Below are 11,742 nucleotides of genomic sequence, written 5' to 3'. Positions count from 1 at the left end.
TAATACAATAAATTTTGACGTCGTAAGTTATTTGTTCTTGATGATATATGTTAACAAAATACTACGCTCTTACCGATTATTGTGCCGTGCTGATATTTGAAAATTCTTTGGTCACGGAAGTTCGTTTTTGTCTTTTCTTTAAATGTAAACGGTAATGTTCGGTTTTACCCTGCACAAATATTTATCCAAGAAACGTTAACGACGTTAAATAGGCAACTCGCGATTCTCGATAATCGCGCTTCTCGTTTCATCATGTGTGTCGGGGTAAGTGTATTTTCCGTACTTCTCGCCTTATATAAACATTATATTAGCTATTGCTAAAATTATAAAACAAATCGACCGTGTCTTGCTGTACGAGGAGCTTCCGCTTTCCCCGTGGTGCATCGCGGCTGGTTCCTCTGCAACAGAAATTTTCATCGATTCGACACAGTAATCTACGAACGGATTATAAACGGATTATATATGATTTTACATGATTTTATCGTGTGTACTAAAAATATGCAAAATCTATATTATTCACATCGGTGCTCAGTTTTTAATTTGGAATAAATTAAGTAGATAGAACATATTATTCATAATATATATCTACAAAATAAAAAGAAATACACTTTATATATATAGGAGTTGTTGTTTTATATTTTATCTAATTTCATTTGCATATTATTTTGAAGATTCGTGAACGCGGACTCCACACATATTGCTATAATCTTGCAACGTTATTATATAAAACTTAAGTAGTTATCTCTCCTTCTCTCCCAGAAATTAGTAAATACCAACTCAATCGAAAACCGATACAGATTCCTCGCAAGTCTGAAACTAATAATGCACCGGACGTTTAATCAGTTTAGACGACAAGCTAAATTGAAATTGCCGATACAAAATGAGTTTAAACGCTTTCTGGCAAATTACATAGGCGCGGCAAAAAGGACAAGGTGATAACAAATGAACATTAACTTTGATTATGTGTATATATTATGTGTATATTGTATGTACATCGGTTTGCTATGCTTTTTGCACAGGAACAACTAAATATTGTTACAAACAAAAATATTCGGATAGAAATGCGCTGTGTTGAAATTTATAAAAAAAAAACAGTGTGCGTGGCGTATGCAAGAGCAATATCGCAGATAAATGATGCTGATGCATACGTGATGACGATAACATATCTTCCTTTTGTGACGGTATCGACGCACATGGATGGACCGTTTCATCCGGCCAAACTGTCAGCTGTTGTTCTAAACAACACGCTTCAAATTTGTAATTTGAAAACATCAGTTTTGTCTGATTATGCATTGATCTGTTCATCATATGTTATGAGTCAAAGAAATAATTACAGATCTCTTCATAATTGGTAAACATGTTTCAAGATATTTTCTCACACGTCTATAATTTAGTCAATCAATGATTTTTATAACAGATGTAATTAAGTAATGCAGCGAAAAATTTGTAATTAATTTGGAAGAATTTCGTTGAAAATATCGAATCATGACAGAATTTGAAAGAGTTAAGCCGTTTGTTCTATATTATTGAAAATCTTTATTCACCTTGACCTTTGATTCCATTATGGTCAATTGATTTGATCTACACTTTGTCTCTAAAATTTTTAGGTATACAGGGTGTATCTGAAATAACATACACTAATCATACAGTGCTATTACTAATAAAAAGATTAAGTCGAAAAGTCCTCTACCATTTTGCAATTTTTGCATTAGTTAACAAGATATTAATTACTAAAAATTACTGAATATTGCAACAGACAAAAATAATTTATTTTCTTCTCAAAACTCTAAGAATTTTTTCAGAATTTTTTATCAACTTTTTAATACTGCATTTTCTTATTTTTACCAACATGAGAAAATACGATATCAAAAAATTCTGAAAAAATTCTCATAACTTTATAAGAAAAAAATAAACAATTTTTACCTGTAGCAGTTTTTCTGTAAAATTGATAGTATTTGAGTAAAAAATTATTGAAAATTAATATTCAGCGATATTTTGTAATTAATATATTGTTAACTATTGCAAAAATTGCAAAATGCTAAAGGACTTTTCGTCTCAGTTTTTTATTAGGTATAGCACTGTATGATTAGTGTATGCTATTTACACCCTGTATATCTATTGCCGAAAAAGTAGTTTGAAAAGGTTAAACCGTTTCTGAGAAATCTTGCACTGATAATCGAGCGGACAAATAAATGAACGGACAGATGAATCAATACAGCGAAATTATAAAATACTTTGCTACGTTGCACTACTTAACAATCACGATAAAAAAATCTCTTTTACTTTTAATCCTTTACTTAATTTCTTCACATCTACATTACGAATTTTTTTTAAGTATTCCTTTTTCAAGTATCTTAAATTTTTTTAAACATATGAATTCGATCGCGGATAAAGATGTAATATATAGAGACGATGAAACAATTCGCACAATCAACTTATAAGCTTTAAAGTGTAAAATCGTATTCGTGCGACTTGATTGTTTTAGCATGGGCGACAAAACTCGTAAATTCCGCCGGCTTCAAAAATATATCGAGTTACAAAAAAAGCTCCTTCTTTCAGAACGAACGAAACAATCCGCTTTCGTTTGATGTTATTTTGCTCGTAACCGGACGCACTCGGAAATTGCGTGAGATTTCGCGTGAAAATCAGGCTTTGTCATTGCTTTGTCATTGCGAATCGACGCATCGAGAGTGCTTTGCGTTCGACGACAGAAAGGGAAACGAAAAAAAAACAAGATTTTGAAATCGGCTGCATTTTGCAACTGCATGTAGTATGAGAGATCTATCCGCGCCGGTGTTCCGCGCCCGAGCAATCGACTGGCCGTAACCATCGATTTCAAGCTTAACGCGCGACTTGCCAGATAGATTCGGAGTTTGCAATATTTACAGAAAAGTCAATCAACGTTACTTTTGCACAGCTCTCTACGAGTTTTCTCGTCGCGAGATGTGGCGAGCACTATTTCTGTCGATTCATTGTAATTGCGGTAAAGCCGCTTGGAGCTCGAATTTTTTTCCAGTTTTCCGCTAAACCGCGAAATCTTGATCAGAAATTTAAAAAAAATTTTGTGTCGACCGAACATGAAAAATTGAAAAAGAAATGGGTGGCAAAATAGAAATAAAAATTCATCGAAATAATTATTTTATAATGTAAATTGTTTTATAATATATATATATCTACAGAATATATTTCAACTCACCCTTTACAACGTGCACTTTTATGCTGCTAGGATTCGCATTGCTCGGCTCGCACCGATAGATCCCGGAGTCGCTCGGCACGGCTTTCTGGATCATTAAACGACTCGTTGTTTCGGGCCCTTTTTCCGTGACAAGACTGATTCCTCCACGTGGCGAATCGAAATTGATAACCTTAACATAATTATAATATACTTGTATTTTTTCTCAAACGATGAAATTATATGCACGATGTATTCGCGATTAATTGAAAACAAAATATATACGTATGTATATGGTATATGTATATGTATATAAACGCCAATAACGCGGAAGGACATCAAATTTACATACGTAATATAATCGAATGTTTGCAGTAACAACAATATTATTCGATGTAAAATGATTGTGATTAAAATAATAATAAAGAAGAATTAATTAATTAGAAGATATAAATAGTTTACTCACATTATACATACATATTAACATATGTATTTTACATATAGCTCTCTCTCTCTCTCTCTCTCTCTCTCTCTCTCTCTCCCTCTCCCCCCCCTCTCTCTCTCTCTCACATTTATTTTATAAAAATTTCCAGGATTAGGAACGTTACTTCATAAAAGTAACGATCGTTATAAAAAAAAATAACGAAACGATAACGGCGTTATATAACGGTGTTACTTCTCAATCATGAAGATTTCTGATCTAATTACAACATACACTATACAACTACATCACATACATATTTTTCTTTTTATAACTTATTTACTTTTATTTATTTCTCACTTTAAAAAACTTCCGTTCTGTATCTTGGCAAGATACTGCTATAATTTAATTATGTATATTATGTTTAGCGCTTGAGGAGACATAGACATGATCTCCTCAAAGCACATAATATAAATAACGTAATAATAATAAAGATTCTATTCTCTCTTTTTATTTCTGTATTTTTTTACCGAAATTAAGCTCTTTTTAGAAATAAAAATCCTCTTCAAATTATTAATACATGTAAACTTGTAAGATATTAAATTAATAGCTGAAGCTTTCTCTATGTCATGATTATATTATGTATCGCGGAAATCTATTGATGGTATCTATTCGAACTTTACACTATTGAATGTTTCTGAGGCTCGAGCTCCATGAGATGATGATAGCTTCAGGAAACTCTAATAATACCGGAAATAAAGGCTAACTCCTCTTTTGATTTGCATCATTTAATATTGAACATGTAGATATGATGCCATATGCGTTTCACCCGCAATAGTTCTTTCAAAGACATCGGCGCGCGCCTGTTTTCTTACATTTCCCTGGAATCCCCGCTTTTTCCGACAACGCTTTTTCTGACGCCCCTTTGGCGGAAGATAAAAGGCATCTCTCTCCGTGAGGTACGAGGTAAAGAATAGCAGGAAATGCGCGTATATAAGTATACGTTTCTTTCGTATTCTCTTTGAGAATAGACACGCGTAACGGCACGCCCTCGTATAGAATGGAAAACTATCCTTCGCTTTTCCTCTTTCGCTTTTCTTCCAGTGCTTTTCATTTCTTTTTTCTGTAAAAAAAAGTGAACTCGTCCCATACCCCCCCCCCCCCCCTCATGCAATAGCAGAATCGTTTCGCCGTATGTATCGCTTTAAAGAATAAATAATTATCCGCGAGAGAGAATCGAAAACCACGAAGGATTAATCGGAAAATAATTTCCTTGGCTACCGCGTATTGCTGTGAGAGCGGCTAGTTTTCTATTTCGCATTTCGCTTTGATCAACGTGCGCGATAGTACCTTGCGAAAATTGTGTTATTTGCTGTTTTATTTTATAAAAGCACGTAGCCGAGCGAGTATAGCGCGTATCTCCGGCGACCGATGGCATACCGATGTATCGGCAATCAGCCGAGAAATTACTGTCTACTCCCTCCCCCCTTTTATTGATCGTTTGTTAGTTTTTACTACAAACCATGCGTACACGTACGAGCGTCTCATTAACGCGCGCAGAATAATTTCCGTTCGACCGATACCAAACGTGGAATTACAAATATCGGTCCACAGAGGGGAATTTAAAATTATCTCGTCATCGTGAATAAAACGATGCGCGACGCCGCGAACGTTACGTCGCGCAAAATTATTCTAAAGAGTTCGTCAATATTAATGGGTTCCGTGGTGTAATGTGCTCTTTGTGCCCCGTGAAATGCGCGTTTACAATAACTTTTGTTGCACAAAGTGGTATTAAAAGCACAAAATGTATTTTCTCATCGCGAAGAAAATACGCGCCGACAGACCATATTAATCATGTATGTCTGTTGTTGTCCAACGCGGCAAAGAGCATCGTTACGCAACTCGTCGCGAGATAAATTACGGACAGGAAAATCGGAGATGGAACATCGAGCCACGGTCTGGAATTCCGGTCTGCAAAACATTGTGCGAAAATTATAAAACTATAATCCGTAATTAGAGAAACAAATTCTGTTGAACTTATTATAATTCATCTGTTTTGTACAAAATGAGTAAAGCAAAATAATAGTTAGAATTAAATCGCGAGTCCTATTTTTCAAATCAAAACTTTAATTAAATCTTATTATAAAAGTTTTACTATAAATTCAAAACAAACTCGAAGCGAAATTGTTATAAAATTTAAAGATTTTTTGCTTCTATGGATAGACTGTGTTATCCTTCAGTAATTTATTTCTGGAAGCAAATAAATAACACTCACTTCTGTGTTATGACTCCAGGTCATCGTCGGAGGTGGTTCGGGAGCGTATTTTACGACGCACGTCAGATTGATGGTGCTGCCCTTATTGACGAAGAGGTCCGGCGCTCCGATTATAATGGTTTTCGGCTCTAAAACAAAGACGAACGATTTGAGTGGTCTGTAGTTTAAAGTGACCAACTTCTTAAGAAAGCAATGAGGGACATTTAAAAAATTTAATATTAATTGTTGTAATTAAATTTTAATAGATAAACATTTCTTAAATAATTATTAACAAAGCACATAAACAATATCATATTATATTTGTATATAATATATATAAACAATATACATTATATTTGTAAATAACACTTTATCTATAACATCACATGAGATCACAACAAAAATTACATCAAGTTACAAGATCACATTTTATTTTTTTAAATTGTACTTTTTTACTGAATGTATTTTATGAATAATATCAGTGTTTTTAAATAAAAGATTTTAAATAAAATTTTTTACATATTAGTTAAAAATTATATTTCGCACTCTTATTATTTTCATTTATTATTTCACATTTATTATTTTTATACTTAAAAGAGGGACAATTTATAATTTATAACTTATATTCTTAATTTGGGACAAAATTTAAGATATAAAGTTAAAATTTAGAACTGTTCGTCCTAATTTGAAACAGTTGGTCACTCATCTGTAGCTACGTGACAGTCGTGCGAATGGATTTTTTAAATAATTAGACGATAATTTTCGTCACATACATTTGGATTTAAAAAATGTAATTTAAGATGTGGAAATTAATTATAAAAATTTTATATGTAAGAGATGAAATATTATTGGTTCCCAATCGAATTTTTACGTATGAAAAATCAGAGATTAAGGATTTCAATTCCAATATTTAACCCTTATAAAAAAGATATAAAAGAAAAGAAATTTCAATTATATAGATACATATAATTATAAATACAATAATAAAATATACGGGAAACGAGAGCGTTAATACAGCGCGCAAATAACCAAAAAATTCGAGTGATATTCACATAATATATTGATCTGCCATAAGTGTCGATACAATTTTCTTGAACGTTTCAGTTTTTTTCAAACCATCTTCAGCAAGTTGTGAATAATTTTCGTTGATGTCTTAATAATATATAGTCCGTAAATGTTGGAAAGGTAATTTTCGTCAATGTCTTAATAACATATAGTCCGCATATGTTGGAAAAAATATTCTACGTGAGACCAAGGATGAGCATGTCCCTACTAAATGGATGGGAGTTGCCATAAATTGTCTCTTCGCTGTTAAACCAAATGACTAACTGTAGAGTACAATGAACAAAGCAAATTAATTGCTATTAAATTATATGTGTACTTATTCTATTCACCCTCCGTCCCCATAGAGCACAATCGAATATTCCAAGCGTAACATGTCAATTTATAAAAAGAAGAATGCAAAAAAATCAAAGGTATTTTTATAAAGAGTAAAAGATGTAAAAGAATAAAAATTGTTAAATGTGTTATCCAGATGGAAATCAGACAAGTAATAATCATCACATTTTTATTCTGAGAGCCAACGTCCGCATAGAACAATAAATAATTATAAGTCAGATTGTTATAATGTCCATCTTAAAAACACAATAAAAACCAATTAAAGGTGAATACACATATAATTATATTGAAAATTGCAAGCGTTCCCGAATTTATGAATAGCAGTATGTTTTCTACAATTCAAGATTAATTATGAATGAAAATTTCTCTTCTGCATGTAGCTGTTAATTAAACGATGGTTATATTATACGCAAGCTAACTATAGAAGGTACAGGTCTGCACTTTCTTCAACTAGCGGAAAACTTTTGAAGTTATATTGCATCCAGCGGAACGTTTGAGTCAAACTCATGATGTTACCAGGAAATTTATATCGCTCCAAATAAATACGTCTCTCAATGAAAGTAAAGTACGACTTCGAAGTTGCGTCACCAAAGTGAAAACTTAAAGGAAATTAGAAATTCAAGAGTTTTGTAAATAAAATCGTTAGCGAATATAATGTTAATGTGATATCTATTGGATATAGTCACTTCTCAGATTTACCATTTCTTTTCGTATGTCAAGGAAGTGAAAAATTAATGTTATAATTACATAAAATTAATTATTCGCTCACCGACTATCGTTAAATACACAGGATGGCCGATGGGCGGGGTCGTAGATATTTGGCACTCATAAATCCCGGAATCCTTACGCTGAGGATATCGTATCCTCAAGGTCCAGTCCTCCGTATGAGGAGAGTGTAGTGCCTCGAAACGTTGATCGCTGGTATAGGTATAACGACCAACCGTTAACAAATGTATATCCCGGTGCCTCACCCAAGAAACCTGCAAAGAAGATATTGTATCTTATTGTTAGTCATTCTTAGTATATTACTTTATTTTTTCTATAGGTACTCAAAAAAAAGTTTTATTTGCAGAATGATTCTATTCTCTAAATTTCTTAGAGTAAAATCTTGCTCCAAAAGAGTTAAAATATTGCCACTATTGAAAAAATAATATGAAAATGTACCCTTAAATAAGAATAAGCAGTGGGTTATTTCAGTTACACCCTGTAGAGAGTAATTAAAAATAAAAAACAATAATATAATGCACAATTAAAGTTCTAGAGCTTTGAAGTTTCAGATGTCGAATTTTTGTACTTCAAAGCGCTAGAACTTTTTTATTTGCGGTCTCAGCTATTGCAATATTAAGAATAATCATTAGTACTCTTCGAGGGCCTATCAAAACTCTCAATAAAATGCTGGATTTCCGAAAAAAAATTTTGATCTGTGTGGACTTAGAAAAATCCGAAACTTCAAAGCTCTTTTTAGATATTGGTTTCAGCGCATTGGTTATTAAGGATAATCGTTGGAACTCTTTGGGAGGCTATCAGTACTCATAACAGAGTCACCGAAATCTAAAAAAAATTGTTTTTCTCCCAAAAAAAATTTTTTTTTAATTTTTTCGGAAATCTGATATTTTTTTCAGAGTTTTGGTTGCCTCCTAAAGAGTTCTATCGATTGTCCTATATAGATCAATGTGCTAAAATGAACGGTAAAAAAGTTATAGCCCTTCAATTTCGGAATCGTGAACTTGGCCCACCTTGAAACTTCAAATGGTGTTTTCACCGCTTTAATCGACGGAATTCTTTCTAAAATTGATAGAAAACTCTAGAATTCTTCGGGGGGGGGTGGGGGGGGGGGGGCAACCAGAACTCTATTTATTTTTTCAAAATTTTGAAAATATGGGACCAGCTTCATAGAGGTCATTTCTATGGTAAATCGATTTACTAAAGATCTACCTTAATGAAATAATCAATATTTTATTATAACAAAAGAAGAGTTTGCGGTATATTTTAAAATTGATTCTATCAATTATAAGAGTTATTTTATTGAAATACATTTCCATATTATACAATATCATGCAAAAATTTTTATTGTCTATTTTTCTTGTTTCTGATGTCACAACATGTTTGTGTTTCATTAATACTATTATCTATTATATAAATTGATAAAATTATTTTTAATTAAACTGTTGCTGTTAAACGACTTCCGTTTGTTCATTATTACTATCTTATATTGTGACATCAGAAACAAGAAAAATAGACAATAAAAATTTTTGCATGATATTGTATAATATGGAAATGTATTTCAATAAAATAACTCTTATAATTGATAGAATCAATTTTAAAATATACCGCAAACTCTTCTTTTGTTTCATCAATTAATGAATACATTTGAAAATAAATTACACATAATTAAAAACGAAATGAGCTATGTTCACAACTATACCAAATTGTCAAATTAATAATATATAGAAAAATAAATATGATGTAATTTCTCCACGAAACAAGAAAATAATTTTCACATATACGATATGTTTTATAAATCTATCGATTGAAAATGATATTCTGTTGAAAAATAATTCTATTTAAACATAATTTGCAAGAATTTTTATTTTGTGCTTTCTTGCTTCTATCATCACAATCTGAAATAATAGTGAATGGAAGTCTTAATACAACATTTTTTTCGTATACAATTGACATATTACCGCATATTTATATTAATAATTGATTTTTGTAACATTTGTTATATTAATAATAATAATAATAAGATAGCTATACAAGTTGTTGTCTTTATAAACAGTTCAACTGACAATGTGTGAGATGTTTAAGATGTCTATATGTATGCACTTTAAAAAAATATAATATAAAAGTATAGAGAAAAAACTTATTAGTCTCGTAATATAGCGTATCAAAATGCACGAATTTTATATCATCGAGGATCAAAGCAAGTGATGCATATATATAGGCCACGGCCATATGAGGAAATAATGTACCTGCATACATGCCATGGGTCGACTGTCAATATCAGGCGCGTTACTGCCCTACCATATATTTATCTATCCTACGGCATTGCTTGCGGTTTGCATAATACATTGCTTGATGAATAAATCGAGAGCGTATTTGTTTGTTTAATATCGTTGCTACTGTTGAATTTTTATTGTTTAAATCAACAATGTGTCATAGCCTGAAAGGAATAAACGAAATTCAGCTAAATCTACAGAGATTACAATTTGAATACACGTAAGTCTCATCACAGTTTCAATGTACTCAATAATATATACTGCAATAATTCCATCACGCCGGCATGCAATAAACATGAACAACACTAATAGTTGATGTAAAAAAAAGTTTCATCAACTGCATTCTCCGAAGTAACATTTACATTCGATTGACCCTAATTAACTCTAGAAATTGATGAAAACCGCACAACGACTGATAATCGCGAAATCATTTGTTTTATTCAGTATTGATATTTCCATTCAATGCACAGTGGGATAGATCGCCGAAAAAGTGGCTAAAAGTCACTCGTAACATCCACATATGGTAAGTACATAATGATTTTCTATAAACTTAAAGCTAGAAAATATTCAAATATCAAGGCGTTATATTGACAAACATGGAAATAATATACGTAATTGAAACTGATAATGATTGTAAAAATTTGAATAAACTTTGATATAAATGAACCTATTATCTCTAATACAGTCTTAAAATTTGTAACTTCTTTAGATGTTTTTCTTAAATGTAACATATGTATATAATTAAAAGATGTAATATAAATACCATTGATCATCACAATTAGCATAAAAAGTAGTTAATATACGGTTTTATACTGTATTTTCGTTATAGTACTTTCGAAAGTTCCACTGTGCAATGGTTTGAAAAGTCAGAAAGTTTTCATCAACTGAAACACGAGCCAAACACTTTGATTCAACGAGAAGTACCGCATTTTTATGAAATTAATAAAGGTATATAAATAATTTTCCTAATTGTATACATAAAGTAATAATTTTAAAAATGATTGCTTGCATATCTTTTGTTATTGCTTATTAATTTTTAATTTGACGAGATTTTCGAAAATATGCGTAATAATGTTCTGTGTCAATGAAAAGTTTAATAAATTGCCGATTGAAATTTCAAATTGTCGCTCTATCGTGGTTCATAAAATATATATTGGATAAACGCTAGCAAAATAATTAACTTCTGTCTTTTAATTCCGGACATGAAATTACCTCCATCGCTACACCGGTAAAATTGATCGAGCTATAAATACGAAAGCCATCAAAATCTCATCTTGATTCGCAATTTTATCTCTTATAAATAATTGAGAGAGAGAGAGAATGAAGCTTTCACAGAATATACATATATAGAGTGTCCTGCAATTTTTGGCCAAGCGCTTTTTTGTAGATAGAGCGGACTAAAAACTGAGCCGAAAAGTCCTCTATTATTTTGCAATTTTCATAATGGTTAACGAGATATTAATTATTAAAAATTGCCGAATATTGATCTCTCTCTTCA

The 11,742-nt window shown here is 31.6% G+C and overlaps 1 protein-coding gene across 1 annotated transcript in view; it reads right to left on the bottom strand.

Annotated features, from left to right (window-relative positions):
* LOC108728377 (defective proboscis extension response 8) overlaps nucleotides 1-11,742 on the bottom strand; it is a 37,484-nt gene continuing 25,742 nt past the window's right edge. The window contains exons 3-6 of the mRNA XM_018456901.1: nucleotides 8,015-8,225; nucleotides 5,869-5,996; nucleotides 3,197-3,365; nucleotides 1-398 (exon numbers count right to left, since the gene is read on the bottom strand). Of these exons, the coding sequence (XP_018312403.1) occupies nucleotides 292-398; nucleotides 3,197-3,365; nucleotides 5,869-5,996; nucleotides 8,015-8,225 (615 nt within the window). The 3' untranslated portion in view covers nucleotides 1-291. The remainder of the gene's footprint in view (nucleotides 399-3,196; nucleotides 3,366-5,868; nucleotides 5,997-8,014; nucleotides 8,226-11,742) is intronic.

Source organism: Mycetomoellerius zeteki, unplaced genomic scaffold, assembly GCF_001594055.1.
Source record: "Mycetomoellerius zeteki isolate Tzet28-1 unplaced genomic scaffold, Tzet1.0 scaffold61, whole genome shotgun sequence".
Taxonomy (NCBI): domain Eukaryota; kingdom Metazoa; phylum Arthropoda; class Insecta; order Hymenoptera; family Formicidae; genus Mycetomoellerius; species Mycetomoellerius zeteki.
This window is presented reverse-complemented; position numbering and strand designations above follow the sequence as displayed.